The following is an 18,626-nucleotide window of genomic DNA, read 5'->3' as shown; positions in this document are numbered from 1 at the left end:
TTTCTTCAGTAATAAAAGAAATATTTATACTTTGCCTGACACATCTGTTAGATACATCCTGACAGATTTCAATTTAGTGCCTTTTAAGTGCAGTGACGTTCTCGTGTATAAACAAGCAGCCAATGTGCACTTAGCACCAACTGAAATGAGATGAATTACTCATTAGTATGATGTTGGCTCATGGACGAATGCTGGCCAAGGAAAAAGAAGAACTTGCAAATGGTCCCAGGATATCTTCAGCATCTGCTTGAACCGTACTTCTGGATCTCATCTGAAAGCAGCATTCTCCATAAAGTAGTTCTCTGACAATATCTAGCCGATGTCAGCCTGAATCACGTGATCAATCTAAGCTCAACTGACAGTCTTCTGAATTGGAGACACGTATATTTCCAAGCTAAAACCACGTGAACTAAACACATTCACATTATAAACCCCAGAGTCTCCTGCTGCATTCAGAGATTGAAACTCCAACCTTTGATGTTCCTGCTGCACTGAAATTTTACTGAAATCTTGCAAATCTTACAAGCGAACAGTGGAATTACCAACCTCTTACTTTGATTCATCAAGCACACGTCAAAATAGACAGATTACAAGTTTAATTTTTGCAGTTGGTGACTGTAGTGGTTATTTAGTAAATGGGCTCACAAGGCAAGTTAATGAGTTCAGAAAGACCTGACAGAAACAAAATAAAGTTTCAACCAATTTCCCAGCATTATCCTTTACAGGTACTCGATCCAAGTGAAATGTTAATCTGACCTTAACTCCTTAATTTCCTGCTTAACTGGCAGTTTGATGTCGAAGTTCGGACAGACTTCACTACAGTTCTGATGGCCTAACCCCTTTTTCAGTACGTCAGCTGTCTGTTTGGAGTCTTCAGAAACTAAAAACCTTCTGTTAGGGGGAGGTTGTTCATCTGAAGTGAAATCAGATTCAGAATTCAAAATGCTAGTAGTCCTTGGACTATTCCTCTGTCTGCTATAAAAGTTCAACTTTGTAAACACTTAAATTAACATCACATGCAATCTGCTAAATACTTAAGTGAAATGATATAGCTTCCGAGAAACTGTGTCTTCACTTCAATATTACAAATTAATTTCTGATGTCAAAAAAATTACCTCCGCACAACTGAAACCACGTAGCTCTTTTACTTCCACTTGAAAATCCAAATTCCCAATGGCGATAGCACACTATTCACCTTTATCACCACCTCTAATTGGTAGAAAAGATATAAGGAGCTTTATTGTTAAACTGGTATCTATTTGGTGCATGTACACTCACACTGCTTTTAAGAAGAGAGTTTCAGGAACTTGAATCAGCAAAGCAATGACATATAGTCCCAAGTGAGGACAGTGTCTGGTATGGAGACAAACTTGCTGGTGGTGGAGTTCCAATGTACCTACCTTCGAAGGTGTTTTCACAGGAGCTTTAGTGAGTTATGGATCGTCAATTGAAAGGCCACATTGTCCTGGACCCAGGAGGCTCTTGTGGTGCAGTGATTGTGTTCCTGCCTCTGAGCCAGAAGCCTGGGTTCAAGTCCCATTTGCTCCACAGGTGTGCAATAACATCTCAGAACAGGTTGATTGGAAAATACCTACATTGTCCGGGATGGTTGTTGGAAATGCATTCACCTAGGCAAGTGGAATGTCATCCAACTGACTTTGCCTTACTGACGGCATACAGGCTTTTAGGTGTCAGGTGGTGAGTTACCCATCTCAGAGTTCTCAGCTTCTGTAGCCATATTTACATCACTGCTCCTGTTCTATTCCTTGTCAATGGTAATCCAAATATTTTAATAGTGGGGGGATTCAGTGGTGGTAACACCAGTGAATGTCAAGTGAATATTATTAGATTCCCTCAAATTGGAGATGGTCATTGCCTAGTACTTATGTGATAAATAACATAAATCCAATCCTGCATGTTGGAGCTACAGGTGGTACTCAGCATGAGCTTTCTTTGACCAAGTTTGACTTGACACCCAAAGACTCCAGGGTCAACGCTGAGGATTTAAAAGGCAACTCCCGCCCAACTGTATATCACTTTCAGTGGGTTGGTCCTGCCATTGTTGATGGTGTTGCTTGTGTCATTGTATATAAAGGGACTGAAGAATGAATCTGAATATGTCAGGCTGTTGCTACACTACTTTGTGAGACAGTACTGTCAATACCGGCACAAGTCCTCAGACATAACTAAGGAGGACTTTGCAGGGTCAACAGGTCATGGTGCACGGTTGTCACTTCTGGTACCTAGGTCAATGCCAGATGGTCCATCTGGTTTACTTTCTTTTTTGGCTTTGCAGCAGTTTGATACAACTGAGTGGCTTGCAAGGCCTTTTCAGAGGATAGTTAATAGTCAATCACACTACAGTGGGTGTGATGTCTCATATAAACCAGACAAGACTAGAAAGGCAGGTTTCCATGTCTCAAGGACATGAGTCAACCAAATGGGATTTGTCACATAGTCACCATTACCTCGACTAGCTTTGTACTTGTAACTCCATATTTTTTAAATTAATTTAAATTGCATGAGCTGCTTTGGGGAGATTCGAGTCAATGTTCCCAGAGCATGCCACTACCTCCTTTGGTAATCTAATTAATGTGGTTAAAGCGATTAACCGATTTGATAGCATCTACTTCCTCCAGTTGGGAATAAAGGATAAGATACTACATCCATTAAATTTGAGCTAGGCTACTCAGCATTGACATCACAAAAGACTATGTCACGCAGTAGCATAAATCGGAACTCCATTCCATAGACAGCTGAGGTGAGATCAATTGAACATGTCAAAATTGAAAATAATACTGCTTTGTCAGCTGACACTATTAATAAATCCAATAAAGCTAGGTAAACAGAATTCAAATACAGATCAGCAACAATTTAAATGAAAAGCAAAGCAGGCTCAAGGAACCAAATGATCTACTCCTACACATCATAATAACACAGACATCTGCTGTGGAGACGAGAGGGTAAAAGAACAGGCTGCACACTAATGAATACAAGGAATACGCCACTGAAATGATATGATGGTTGCTTGGAAAAGACATGTTTCTATCTGATCTTAAATTAAAAATGCATCAAGTTACACTCTAAATTTGACAGAAAAGGGAGGAAGTGGCTGCTTCCAATGTTCATTGCACGTTCAAAGGTGCAAACAATAATGTTGCTTGCAACTTTGTGCATCAATGTCAATACTGCAAGGTACAGTTTCCATTAAACAAAATGGGATAAATAGACCACTTTTCAAGCCCAAACTTGTAAAGACTGCAGTTGCATAATCCTACTTCATTTTACCACCCTTGACATGACTTTAACTACCTACAACCCAGTGTCTTCAAATTTGCCTTGTCTGACTCATTTGCCAACCCTTCACTCAGAATGTTCTTCTGAAGAAAGGTCACCGCACCCAAAACGCTACCTCTGATTTTTTCTTCACAAATGCTGCCAGACCTGCTGAGCTTTTCCGGCAACTTCTGTTTTTGTTCATAGATTTAGATGAGTTTTGTTAGTGCAAACTCAATAGTCCAAAGAGCTTCTTTTGTACTGCATGATTCTATGAAAATATCAATAATAAAGAAATTAGAAGCAGAGAATATTGGATACACTCAACAGGTCTGGCATCTGCGGAAAGACAAACAAACAGAGTTAACATTTTTAGTTTGTTGTGAATTTTTTTCGGAACTGTCAGAATTGCAGAATTCCTCCAGTATTCTGTGTCTGTTTCAAACTTCCAGTATCCATAGTATTTTGCCTTCATATAGACTTTAATAGACCTAAAAAGTAACAAATCTCCTGAATCAAATCATTTCCAACTCAGAGTAAAAAAGAGACAACATTGCAGATGTCCTAAGATTAATCTTCTAACATTATAGAATCATTGAGTCACTGAGCTGTACAGCATGGAAACAGACCCTTAGGTCCAACTCGTCCATGCTGACAAAATATCTGAACTTAATCTAGTTCAATTTGCCAGCATTTGGCCCATATCCCACTAAACACTTCTTATTCATATGTCCATCCAGATGCCTTTTAAATACGGTAACTGTACCAGCCTCCAACACTTCCTCTGCCAACTCATTCCATGCATGCACCACCATCTGCATGAAAAAAGTAGACCCTCAGATCCCTTGTAAATCTTTCCCCTCTCACATTAAACCTATGCCTTCTAGTTTTGTACTCCCCCAACCTTGGGGAAAAAAATCTTGGCTATTCACCCTATACATGCCTCTCATGATTTTGTAAATTTCTACAAGGTCATCCCTCAGACTCCGATGCTCCAGGGAAAATAGCCCCAGCCTATTCAGCCTCTTCCTATAGCTCAAACCCTCCAACCCTGCCAACATCCTTGTAAATCTTTTCTGAACCCTTTCAGTTTCACAATATCTTTCCTATAGCAGGGAGACCAAAATTGAAGGCAGTATTCCAAAAGTGACCTAACCAATGTCCTGTACAGCCACAACATGACATCCCAACTTCTACATTCCTATTACTTCCATGCAGTAATACTTTCTTTGAAATGGAAAATTGTGCATGCACTAAGCTATGTAAGAAATGTGACAGAAAAACCAGGGAATTAGAGCTAACAGAAACAGAAATTGCTGGAAAAGTTCAGCAAGTCTAGCAGCATCTGTGGCGAGAAATCAGAATTAATATTTCGGGTCCAGTGACTCTTCTTCAGAACTGAAGGCAGCTAATAAAAAGTTGATTTTTATGCCGAAGATAGGTGAGGGGAGTGGGTAAGGAGTAAACGATACGTGGAGATAGAGCCCAAAGACAGAGAACAGTTGGACAGACAAAGGAGTGGATAACCGTCAGCCTAAGAGAATGAATAGCTACTAATGGGGACTATTAGTGGCTAACAACGAGTTGTGTATGATAGCAGACCATGTGATAATAAAGCTGGGTGAGAGAGGATTGGGGTAAGGATACGGGAGAAAATGCCTCAAGTCCTAAAACTGTTAAACTCGATAGAGTCCAGAAGGCTGTACAGATCCCCAGCAGAAAATGACGTTCTACTCAGAACAAGCTGGAAGAACATCGCTGAGCACTACAGCAGTCCTGAGACAGACGTGAGCCAGGATAGCTACTAACAAGGACTATTAGTAGCTAACAACGGACTGTGTGTTATAGTAGACATGTGATAACAAGGTCAGGGGTTGGGGTAAGGACATGGTTAAAGATACCACAAGCCCTAAAATTGTTGAACTCGATATTGAATCCAGGAGGCTATTGAGTTCCTCAGCGGAAAATGAGGTGCTGTTCTTCAGATTCCTATTCATTCTCCTCAGCTGACCGTTATCCACTCCTCTGTCTATCCAATTGTTCTTCTCGCTCTGTGGGCTCTATCTGCACCTGTCATTTACTCTTTAGCCCCTCCCCAACTCTGTCTTCTGCAAAAACCTAACTTTTCCCAAGCTACCATCATTTCTGAAGATGGGTCACTGGACCAGAAACGTTAACTCTGATGTCTTTCTACAGATGCTTCCAGACCTGCTGAGCTTTTCCAGCAATTTCTGTTTTTGTTTGATTTCCAACATCCACAATTCTTTCTGTTTCTGTTTTTAAGTTATAAAACTAGTCTAACATCTGCCAGGAGATACTGCAGTTTATTAAAAAAGGTGACTGCTTATCTTGAAAATCTTTGGCTCTCAAAGAACCAACATGGAACTGTGAAGGGTAGACCAAGCCCGACAGATATCTCTTCAGAGAGATTCTGAAGTAGCGTGTAGGGCAACGTCTTTGGATGTTCTTTGCTAAAGTTGATGTTCATAGAATCGAAAACAAGCAATTGACTTGGTTCAGAAATTGACTGAATGGAAGGAGGCAGAGAAAAGAATAATGGGCATATACTCTAACTGGTAGAATGAGACTAGTGGTGACTCAGAAGCATCTGTGTGGGGCTTCAACTATTTTCTGTATTAGCAACTTAGATGAAGGGTTAGATTGTAAGGATAGCCTGCCATTTATCAACACTTGCCAAATACATTAGTGTAGGTGACATTGTTAATGAATGTAAAACTGTAAACTATGAAGAAATGGCGACAGATTAAGTGAATGGATAAAATACAGATTTCAATGTATAAATATAAATTCAACCATTTTGAACTGAAAAAGGTGTTCATTCTAAATGGTGAAAACAAAAGAAGACTGGGATACAGGCAGGTTTAGACTCATAGAATATTAAAATTCCATGAACAGAAAATCATCAAAAAGGCAAATGCAATGTCAGATTTCCTTTCTAGAGGACTAGAATGAAAGGGGTGGAAAACCATGCTTCAACTGTACAAGGCCTTGATCACACCACACCTGGATTACTGTGTGCAGTTCTTGACGTGATTCATTGCAAATCTTTCTACTGTGACCCTATTTCAAGACTTGCAAACTGTTGGGACGCCTCAGTGAACATGTGTGGGGGTTTAAGGGGCTAGAGTGACCTGTGAAACAGGGTGGAGATTTGGGAGAGAGAGACGGATGTGATAGCTGGTAAGAAAGGGATAGGGCCGCCAAGTAAAGGTGCTCGTTTGAGCAGAAGCACAGCCATATGACTCGGTCAAAGTGTCATGACAGCAATTATTACATCAGCGCTCACTATTCCAAAATGTCAGCCGTGACCCTACTTGGGGCCCCAACCCCCATTGTTGAGAAGCGGATATCTTGACTTGGAGGGAAGCAAAGCCCAGATTCTGAGGATTACATTAAAAGTAGAGAATACACCATCTCCTATTGGATTCTTTGCAATTTAGAAGTTTACAGGGACAGTAAAACTTGATGAAAGCTTCATTAATGTGGAACAGACAATATAGACTTGGAGAGACTATTTCACTTAGGTGAGGAATCTAGGACTAAGGACATAGTGAAAAAAAGTCAGACCTCTGAGGCCCAAACTGAGTGAACAATTCTTCAAAGGGTGATAATACTTCAATTTCACTTTCACAAACATCAATTGATGCCAAATCAATAGTTAATTTTGAAACAAAGATTTTTGTTAGCTAAGAGAGTCAAAGCATATCAGGCAAAGGTGAAAATTAGTTTGATCAGCCATGACTTATCAGTACAATTGTACAGGGATTTAGTGAGACAGCGCCCAAAATAGTATGTACAGTTTTGGTCTCTTTACCCAAGGAAAGGCATTCCCTCTATGTCAAGTATACAATAAAAAAGTTTCCCAGGAGAGATTACTGGAATGGGAACATTGTCCCAGACGGAGAAATTCTTGAGTCTGGACCTGTATTCACTCAAGTTTAGAAGAGAAAAAGGTGATCTCATTGAAACATATGGAATTTTATCTGAGCTCCATTGGGTAAATGCACAAAAGGTGTTTCCCATGATTAAGGATTAAGAACCACAGCACAGAATCCCAAAATAAAGGGTCCATATTATAGGACTGAGATGAGGAGGAATTCTTTCACTCAGATGGCAGCAAATCTTTGGAATTTTTGACCCAGTGGCTGTAGAAACTCAATCATTGAGCATTTTCAAGATAGGAATTTCTAGATATTCAAACCAGAAAGGAATATGGGGACGTTGTAGAAAAGTGGCATTGGGTAGGGAGCAGGTCATAAGAGCCAAATGGCCTATTCCAGTTCCTATTTCCTCTGCTCCCAACAGACATAGAAACACCAAAAGAGGAGCAGGTCATTTAGCCCTTCAAGTTTGCCACCATTCATTATGCTCATGGCTGATCAACCAATCAATAGCCTGTTCCCACTTTCCATATATCCTTTGGTCCCTTTAGCCCCAAGTGCTATTTCCAACTCCTTCCTGTTATGTTTTGACCAACTGCTTTCCGTGGTTCACCACTCTGAGTGAAGATATGTTTCCTTATTTCGGTCCTAAATGGCTTATCCTATAATCTTAAATTGCAACTCCTGGTACTGAACTCCCCTTCCATCGGGAACATCCATCCTGAATCTAACTTGTCAGTCCTTTTCAAAGTTTATAAATTTCTGAGATCTCCTCTCATTCTACCTAGCTCCAGTGAATACAATTCTAGCCAATTCAATCTCTCCTCATATCAGAAGTCAGCCTGGTATACCTTTGCTGCATTCCCTCTACAGCAACAGCATCCTTCCTCAGATAAGGAGATGAAAACTGCATATAATATTCAATATGTGGTCCCACCAAAGACCTGTATAATTGCAGTAAAACATCCCTGCTGCTACACTCAAGCCATCTCACTGTGAAGACCAACATACTATTGGCCTTATTTTACTGCCAGCTGCACTAGCATGCTTCCCTTCAGCAACTGGTGTAAAAGGACACCAAGACCTCACTGTACATACCCGTCTCTCAATTTACAGCAATGCTAATAATAAGCTGCCTTCCTGTTGTTACCAAAGTGGATAACATCACATTTTTCCACATAACACTGCTTCTGACATATAGTCGCCCACTCAATCAGCTTCTCCAAATCTCACTAAACATCTTTGCATCCTCCTCACAATTCACCCTCACACCCAGCTTTTTGTCATCTTCAAATATGGAGAGATTACATTTAATTTCCCTCATCTAAATTATTAATATATATTGTGAACAGTTGGGGTCCTAACACTGATCCCTGCAGCACCCAACTATACTTCGCTTGCCATTCAGAAAATGATCCATTTATTCCTGGTCTTTGTTTGCTGTCTGTCAAACAGTTTTCTATCCATCTCAAAACACTACCCCCAATTCCATGCACTTTAATGTACTAATACCTTATGTTGACTTTATCAAAAGCCTTCTGAAGGTCCAATTAAACCAAATCCACTAGCTCCACATTAAGTCTACCAGTGAAGTCCTCAAGAATTCCAGTAGTTTGTCAAGCTTGATCTAATTTTCTTAAGCCCATGCCAACTCTGTCCAATCCTGCCACTGGTTTCCAAGTGCTGTGCTCTTAATTTTTTATACTCACTGGCATTTTCCCCCATTACCAACATACAGCTGACTGGTTTATAATTCCAGGCTTTCTCTCTGCCTCCCCTTTTAAATCAAGGGGTTACCTTAAGAACTGTTCCAGAGTCTACTGAATCTTGGAAGACAAGCACAATGCATCCACTATGTCTCAGGCCACTTCCCTTAAGTACTCTGAGATGTAGATCATCAGGCCCTGGATGTTTAACTAACTTCAGTCCTATCAATTTCCCCAGCACCATTTCCTTTTATAGTGAATTCCTCTAGTTCCTCCCTCTCACTAAACCCTGTGTTCCTTGGCAGTTATTTGTGTCCTCCATTGTGAACACAGAACCAGTATGCATTTAATTGGTCAGCCACTTCTTTACTCCCCATTATACATTTCCCTGTTTCAGATTAAAAGGGACCTACATTTACATTCACTCATCTTTTTCTCTTCACAAACCTATAAAAACTTTTAGTTAGTTTTTATGTTCACTGCAAGCTTACTCTCGTAATCTACTTTCCCTTTCTTAATCAATGTATTTGCCCTCCCTTGCTGAATTCTAAACTGTTTCCAATCCTCAGGTCTGTTTGTTCTGGTAAATTTGTATGCTTCTTCTTTGGATCTAGTATTATCTCCAATTTCCCTTGTAAGCCATTGTTTGGCCATCTCTCCCATTCTACTTTTGCATTAGACAAGAATAAACAATTATTGCAGTTCACCCATGCACTCTGAATGTTTGCCATTGCCTTCCTACCTTCTCTTTAAGAAATGTTCCTTAATCTATCATAGCCAGCTTGCACCTCATACTACTGCAGTTTGTGCATTTAGATTCAGGACCCTAGTTTCAGCATCAAATCCATCACTCTCCACCTTGATGAGGAATTCTATCATGTTATGGTCACTCATTCCCAAAGGGCTTCACACGACCAGACTGACAATTATTTCTTTCTCATTACACAATAACCAGTTTAGGATGGCTTGCTCCCTCAACATATCGGCCCAGAAAACCATCCCATATAGGCTCCAAAATTTCTTCTCAACAATACTGTTACTAATTTGATTTGCCTATTCTATTTGCAGATTAAAATCACTCATAATTGCAAATATTCCTTAATTGCATATGTCCCTAATTTGCTGTTTAATGCATTTCCAAACGTCAAACTACAGTTTTGGGATCAAAATATGATCTCAACTAATGTTTTCTGCCCCTTGGTGTTTCTCAGCTCTACCTACACAGATTCTACATCAATGGAGCTAATATCATTCCTCACTATTGTGTTAACTTGCTCTTTAACCAGCAATGCAACTCCATCGCATTTTCCTTTCTCTCCTCCCTTTCTGAATACTGAATATCCCTGAACGTTCAGCTCCTAGCTCTGGTCACCCAACAGCCATGTCTCCATAATCCTAACTATATTGTACCTATTTGCACAATTAATTCATCCATTTTGTTTCAAATGCTCCATTATTGGCAACTAAGCGTTAAGGCTTGTTTTTTAACATTATTTGTCCTGTTTCCATGACAGGCTAAATGGTCTACTCCTTTTTCCAATAAACCCTTAAATTAATTAAACCCAACTTCACCTGAAGACGTCACTCTTTATCCCAACCTCAAAATATTCCACCATTTTCCAACTCACTGAAAGCACTGCTGTCCAGTTCAGCCATAGTTACACTCAAAGATCACTAAATATCAATGCTTAGGTCTCCAAATTCATCTGTGAAACATGTGTCCAAATTCACCCCCAATTGATGACACAGACCCTTCTGTGCATGTCTAGCTGTTTCATTTACATAGCATGGCTTCATACAGTTAAACAGTTGGGTGCAATAATAGGACAGAACTAAAAGCCAACTGAAATAAACAAAGAACTGTGGATACTGAAGGCCTGAAACAAACAAAATCAGAAATTGCTGGAAAAACTTAGCAGGTCTGGCAGCATCTGTGCAGTGAAAACAGAGCGATCCTTCTTCGGAACTTACGGTCCATAGTTTATGACTTCAAATCCCATTATTGCAAAACATGCAACAGAATTTGATAAAACAATTGACTTTTTGGCTAATACTACATGATATATGCAGTTGATTTAATTGCCTTGTTGTAAATAATTACGAGAAACTAGCAACTTAAAATTGCTCCCATTTCAGCACTAAACAGGAATTACGGAATTACTGTTGTGAAGGATATGAGAATGCTGTAGTAGAAAGGTAACCTAAAGTTGAGGCCAAGACCGGTTGTAAAAACAGCTTTCAGCTATACCCGACAGTGCATGCTTCACTCTTGAGGATCAACATTTGCCAAGCATTAAAAAAATTCACAGGCAAGAAAGTAAGATAATCAAAGCACAAGAGCTGCGGTCATTGACTCTCATGTCCTTTGCCAATACAAATCACTGTGTATATATCTCCAGCTTCCTTGCTTTGTCTACTCAGCAAGGGCAGTAACCTATCCCAACAGATGTTTTAGTACACTTTGTAGCTTTTTGAGCTACCTTTTGCTTTTAAAGTTATTTTTACAAAGTGGCATCCATTTGCAAGAAAACAAAATTCCATATACGTTCCCTTGGGCTAAATATTTCTTGATCATTCCAAGCTCTCCAATGACAGATGAAAGTATTGTTGTATTTACATGATTTGAATCTACTGCAACAATGCAGTAACACCGACTTCCTCTTTCAACCACAGTCCAAACTAGGGCTTATCACAAACAGCAGCAGCACAGTAACTACTTCCTTTTCACGTTCACCCACGTTCCAGGGAGAAGCCATTAGCTAAACCAATGAACTGTCAGCTTGCCTAACTGTGGTAGTCTAAGTCAGATGGCTCTAGTGTACACAGCCACACAACAGAGGTTTGAGTTTGCAATCCAGACTGATGTGAGACACAGCATTGAGGGAGCAGTGTGTGGTCACAGTTGGCATCTTTCAAATACTTTGAGCAACATAAGCACAAGCAATCACATGCAATATTGCATAACACTCAATAAGAAGAGAACCTTCCTGAGCTTCTGGTCAACATTCTCCCCTCAAAATATCATTAAAACTAAATTACCCTTTTAACTCACTGCCCCATTGAGAGGAATTGCTGATCAAAAACAACTAGCACCGATGTAAGAATAGTCATTACACTTCAGTGAAGCACATTGAGAGTTTTGCTCTGATAAGTCCCTGCATAAATGCAAAGACAGTCTCTTAGGATCATAATCCAGAGAATATATTCAAATTCAACTATTGATAATTTGATTTTTTTAAAATTCTCATATAAAGTGAAAGAAACCACAAAGCTGTGTCTGGTTGTAAAAATTCAGTTAGTTCACCACTGGCTTTTGGAGAAGGAAACTTGGCATACTTACCCTGCCTGGCAATATGTGACCGCAGAAACTCTTGAAGATGACTGACTCTTAACTGCTCTCAATTGTATCAACTAACTTCTCAAATCAAGTAAACATTGATAATAAATGTCATTCTCATCAGCGACAGCTATAACCCAAACTTCTAAAGAAAAGTTAAAAAAGATGTATTACATACAAGTACAAACATCCTTGTGAAATTGTGAATATTACAAAAAGACCACTATATAAAATTATTACTGATCCCTGCTGAAACTTAGAGTCTATGAGCTGACACTAACATAAAACTACTATTGAACCCAGACTGAGAATTTCCATGCACTGTTCGTTATCCCCATCTATTTACCTGAATTCACCTTCCACTAAAAGACTATGCTCTCTCTTGTTGAATCCCATCCCATTACCTAAATGTCATTTGTATAGGGGCCCTCCTGAGCAAGTGGTAGTATTCCTTCCTCTCAGTCAGATGCCCCATGTTAAGTCCCACCATCTCCCACAGGTGTTTCATGAATAGTTTGATTGAAAATATCTATTAATGTCAATTGTTGTTTAATGATGGAAAATATCCAAAGGAGCTCATCAAAAAAACACAAAAGGAAATATTAGGACAGTTAAGAAATAGGTTTCAAAGAAATTCTTAAGGAGGTCAGAGACAGTTAGAAAGGAAATGTCAGACCTTCAGTTCGAAGCATGAATGAATGCCCTGCTGCCTGTTAACAAGTTAAAATTGTCCAGAATTGATGGATACAGAATCGGAGGGTTGTAGACTTTGAGGACATTGCAGAGTTAAGGAGCAGGTAGCAACAGAGAATGCGAAAACAATGAGAATATTAAAACTGAGGTAATTTCATACCAAGAACTGACACAGGATAAAGCCAAATGAGTAACAGGATCAAATAAGAGATCTGAATCAAATCTTTCTCCCCCAATTCCCGGCCCAGTAAAATTTCCTCCTCAGAATTCCCTTGCCTATAGTTACAACCCCACTCCCAATAATCAAGTGTCTATCAAAACCTCATCTCAAGCAACTCACCATCTTGAACATTTTCTTCCATACCATCGGAACACAAAGGCAGCAGCATGTACTATCTACAGAGAGCACTCTCTTTCAACAGCATCTTCCCAAGCCACAAATTTCACCACCTAGTATTAGGGCATCAGACATATGGGAACAGCACCTTTAAGTTCCCCTCCAACCTACACATCATCCTAACTTGGAATTGTATCTTTGAACCTTCACTGTAGTAGGATCAAAGAAAAGGAATTCTCTTCCCAACAGCACTGTGGGTGAATCTACATCACATAGATTGCAGAAATTCAAGAAGGTTCATTACCATCTCCTCAAGGGTACTTAGGAACAAGCAATGAGTAGTACCCTTACTGGTGGCACTCACATCCCATTACCAAATAATAAAAAAAAAACCACCCTCCAAATGATAGCATACACCAAATGTCCCCAAATGATCAAACCTATTTCTTACTGACCAACCAAGCATTCATGCTGTCAGAAACGACCCTTCTTTCTTGAATATACCTTCCATTGATCAGATCATCTTCTATTACACTAGATTCTTCATCCCCACATCTCCTTCCACTGCATCACTATTTGTTGGCCAAAATATTTAGTCTGCCCCCACTGTGAACTCCAGGCATCTCTGGCCATGACTCAGCTTTCTCTCCCCCTCATTTACTGTTTCCTCACATAAGAACATAAATCTAGGAGCAGGAGGAAGGCAATTCAGCCCCTTAAGCCTGATGTGCCATTTAATTAACATTCAATTCTATGGGCCAAGTGCGTGAAAGTGGAACTAGTGTGGATTTAGAGTAATTTTTGTCAGTGCAGGCTCGATGGGCTGTACTGTACGATTCTATAATTCTATCATTAGACTCTTAGTTCAAGTTTTTTTTGGCCTCATTATATGTCAGAGCTAGTGGTCAAGTGAAGGAGAAGAGAACCCACCATACATACAATGCACAAACAGAAACAGAATGCTCAGCCAATTAGGCCATGCTTTTTGAGTCTCTTTCCATCTTTTCTCATCTAAATCTGTATTATAATCCTCTATTCTCTTCTCTCTCATACGCTTGCCCAGTTAAACACATCTATACTATTTACTTTGATCACTCCATCTGACAGCAATTTCCACATTTTCATCAGTTTTTGCACCATGAAGTTTCCACTGAAGTTTCACCTGAATTTCTTGGTCACTCTTATATTGTCTCTTCGCACAAGAGGAAACATGTTCTCGGTAATCACTTGCTTAAAACCTTTCATAAGATCTCCATTAATTCACCCCCTAGGCATCTTAATAAAAAAGGACCAAGCCCATCAATCCTTTCTCAATACCTATGGGATTTCTGGTACCATCTTTCTAAATATTTTCAGTACCCTCAGCATTGCTTCAATATCTTTTTTATAACATGGGAAGCAGAACCAAAGGCAGTAATATAAATGTGATGCAGTCAAAATTTAATACATAGCTTCTCTATTTTTCAAATCCATCCCTCTAGAAACAGGGCATTTTTAGTGGTTTTGCTAACCCTCTGCAGATTGAGTAATTGATATATTCGTACTTCGACATTCCTTTGTTCTTGCATCTCAACAAGACTCAAATTCCAAGTAATTGTTGCTTTTCTATTTCTCCAACCAAAATGTATTTCTTAACATGTATATGCAATTATTTTCATTCATCAATTACATGTTCATTCTGCAAGTTTATTTTGAGATTATTTATTATGTGTATGATTTGTATGACCCTCAGCATCCAACACATTTCTTGCATTTCTGCCCTCATCTTTCCCCTCAATCCCAAGACTACAACATGATTCCCTTTGTCCTCCCTTTCCACCCCGCTCTAGTTTCCACATTGAAAAGGATCATTCTCCACCTTTACTGCCACTTCTAGCTGGATACCTCCACCAATTATTCCCTTCCCATCTCATTTCAACACTCCAAAGGGCACGTTCCTTCCACAACACCTTAGTCCGCCTCCATCATCCCAACATCTCATTCTCTCCCCTCCCCCAATAACACCTTCCTATATAATCACAGAATGTGTGACACTTGTCCCTTTAACCCTTCCCTTGTCCAAGGCCCACATACTCATTCCAAGTGGAACAATGATTTACTTGGACCTCTTTCAATGTAGTCAAGTTGCATCCACTGCTGACAATGTAGTTGTCTCAACACTGGGGACCACAAATGCAGAATGGGTCACCACTTTGCAAAATACCTCTGCTCAGTCTACATGAATGATCCCCGACTTTCCAATTGCTTGCCATTTCATTACACCACTATGGCCTCACGCTCAAATTTCCGTTTTTGGCCTGCTGTGTTCGAGTGGAGTCCAACACTATCTGGGAGGAACAGCAGCACCTCATTTTATGTTTAGGCCCTTTAAAGCCTTCTGGACCCAACATTGAGTAGAACAACTTCAGACCAGGTAACTGTATTTTAATATTATTTCCTCATTCCAATGTCCCCATTCTTCCGCTATCCCTCAGTATCTGTATTGTTTTTATTTACAGTTTTACATTCAGTCAGCTTTGCTTTTATTTGAATTCAAACTTTGTTTCCATCCCTTACTGGGTATGTAATCTTGATCAATTGCCTTGTCTTCTCCACAACCAATAACACTCCCTTTGTCTTTTGGTCATTAGTGATCCACTGGAGATCCAGGGATCTCCAATCTCCCCAAAACTTTCCCCGACTATCTAGAACCTAAAGGCCTGTCCTTTTGTTCCACTTGTCCCTCTCTCTTTTTTCAGCAGCAAAAAACACACATCTCTTCCACTTCTCTTCAGTTCTGAAGAATAGTCATTTGACTTGAAACATCAATTCCGCTTCTCTCTCCAAAGATGCTGCCAGACTGAGTTAAATTTCAGATTGTCAGCATCCATGATATTTTACTTTTATATTACTGCAAATTTATATATTGCATTTCTACTTTGTTGCAGAGCTCCTCAGCATTGAATATTAACCACACTAATTTACAATCACCCAGAAGACTAGACATTGCATTTTTGTTTCCAAAGTCTAAATTGTTGATCTATGTTGTGAACATCAGTGATTGTTGTACAGAATCAATTCTGCCATACTGCCCAAATGGAATAACTACCCATAACTCTCACACTCTGCTTTCCATTTTGAAACATGCTGGCCATCCATTTGCCACTTGTCCTTGACTCTACATTCACTGATCTTAATCACTGTCCTATTATGGGCATCATATCAAAGGCCTTCAGAAAATCCAAATAAGTTACATCTACTACACTGCCACTGCAAATCCTCTGTTACCTTCTCAAAAAATTCAATAAGATTTGTCAGGTACATTTTTCCCTTTTGAAATCCATGCTGATTGTTCCTTATTGTATTTCTCATTTCCAAGTGTTCTGATTCCTTCCTTCAATAAGGGTTTTTTATATAAACTTTCGCAAATATTATACTCGAATCAGAGATAGTAGGAACTGCAGATGCTGGAGAATCCGAGACAACAAGGTGCAGGACTGGAAGAACACAGCAGGCCAAGCAGCATCTGCTCCTATGATGCTACTTGGCCTGCTGTGTTCATCCAGTCCTGCACCTTGTTGTGTCGCAAATATTATACTGACTGATTTATAAATTCCTGGATATGTTCTGCCTCTATCCTTAAATATAGGAATTACAACCAACAATCCAGCAGCAAAACCTTTTCTCACAATAACAAGAGTAGTAGTAATGTCCTTGCTGTCTCTTCGATACATACTTCTGGATGTACAACATCTGGATCTGGAGTTTTATCTTCTTTGCGTTTACCATTTTAATTTTAGCTTGAACCTCTCTCGTTTTGAACCATCATCCAGAAGACAGGAAGAACTATCTGTAGTATTTCGTATTTTATATCACTGAGAATAAGCAAGTTGGGGTTTTTTTTCTCGCATATTGCGAATCAATGGAACTGTTAATTGGTGGGTGCACTTTGACCCATCAGTATTATCTTCTCCTTTACAAGCAGCAGTGGTATCTTAAAAGTAAGGGAGGCTGTAAACATTATATTGGATTGTTATGCTATTCCCCTATTTTATCAAGTCATAAACTGAGACCTAGAGTTAGATGCCGGGGAGTAATGATGAGAGCTGGTGAATGAAGGCCCAGTCCATTTGCCTCGGCCTCGTTTACCTGTAGCTGCCGTTCCCTCAAAGCCCTCAGCCGCTCCTTCCGCCTGAGCGCCTCCTCCTGCAACTTCCCAGCTCCATCCGCCATCTTCCGGCTGCACAGCGCCTACAATTCCCAGCAGCCCTCACGACAGACGTAAACAGCCGATCAAAAGACGACCGGCCAGAGCCGACACCAGAAAATGGAACATCGAGTGTATCGATTCGCATGCTGGACACTAAGCTGGATTCTTTACCAGCTTTTTCAAACTCCTTATCATTAAAATAAGTTAGGAACACAAGATAATGGATAAATATAGGACATCCTTGAAATAATTTAATCATATACTTATCTAGCAAGAAACTTCACATTCTAACGTGGTTGTGTTTTTTCTTGTAAGCTTTTCAGGAAATCAACAGTAAAACTTACTCATACATACCAGTCTGACTCATCTTGTGTACTTTAAAATGGAGTCACAGTTCATTTCCAAGTATTCTGTTTCTTTTGTCGCATTTTTCTTCTGAATATATACTCCATTAAACACAATATGAATGTTAATAAATTAATACCAAGCACATTATTCCGAGCCCAATACCAGAAAGGGATGGAATAAAGCAGTTACATATTAAATCTCTCCTAAGTTCAATGATCACCACTTGGTCGTAGAAATGTACATGTTTCATATAAAAATATGACTATAAAACGTAGGACCCAAGGTACGCCAATCAACCCATCAAGACTGCTCCACAATTCAATGAGATCATGGTTGATCTGATAATCCTGAACTCCATTTTCCTGTCTTTACTCAATTGCCCTTGATTCTTTTACTGATTAAAATTCTGTCAGTATCAGCCTTGAAGACATTTAATGCTCTCTGCAGCAAAAAATTCCACAGCTTCACGTTCCTCACGTTCACGAAAAGAACTGCCTCTTTATCTGTCTCTAAACTGTGCTCCCCCTTGCTCTGAGATTATGCCGCCTGGGCCTAGATTCTTCCACGATGGGAAACAATCTTTCCACATCTACCCTGTTAAATCCCTTATGAATCTTATATGTGTCAATTCTGGACTACCTCCAATTTTAATATACCTTTTCTTAGACAAGAGAACAAAACCAGTTCACTGCATGTCAGGTGTTTTCTAACTTGTATAATTTCAGTGAAACTTCAACATTTTTGTACTCCATTCCCTTGGAAATGAAGGCTAACATTCCATTTGCCTCCCCTACTACCTGCTGAACTTGTTTGCTATCCTTTCATTATATCTGTGTAA

At 39.6% G+C, this 18,626-nt stretch overlaps 1 protein-coding gene across 1 annotated transcript in view; it reads right to left on the bottom strand.

Annotated features, from left to right (window-relative positions):
* Positions 1-17,560, bottom strand: part of ccdc12 (coiled-coil domain containing 12) — a 76,315-nt gene extending 58,755 nt beyond the window's left edge. The window contains exon 1 of the mRNA XM_020515474.2: positions 17,380-17,560. Within this exon, the coding sequence (XP_020371063.1) occupies positions 17,380-17,463 (84 nt within the window). The 5' untranslated portion in view covers positions 17,464-17,560. The remainder of the gene's footprint in view (positions 1-17,379) is intronic.
* Between the last annotated feature and the right edge of the window lie 1,066 nt (positions 17,561-18,626).

The sequence above is a fragment of the Rhincodon typus genome, chromosome 4 (assembly GCF_021869965.1).
Source record: "Rhincodon typus isolate 14 chromosome 4, sRhiTyp1.1, whole genome shotgun sequence".
In the NCBI taxonomy this organism is placed as follows: Eukaryota; Metazoa; Chordata; class Chondrichthyes; order Orectolobiformes; family Rhincodontidae; genus Rhincodon; species Rhincodon typus.
This window is presented reverse-complemented; position numbering and strand designations above follow the sequence as displayed.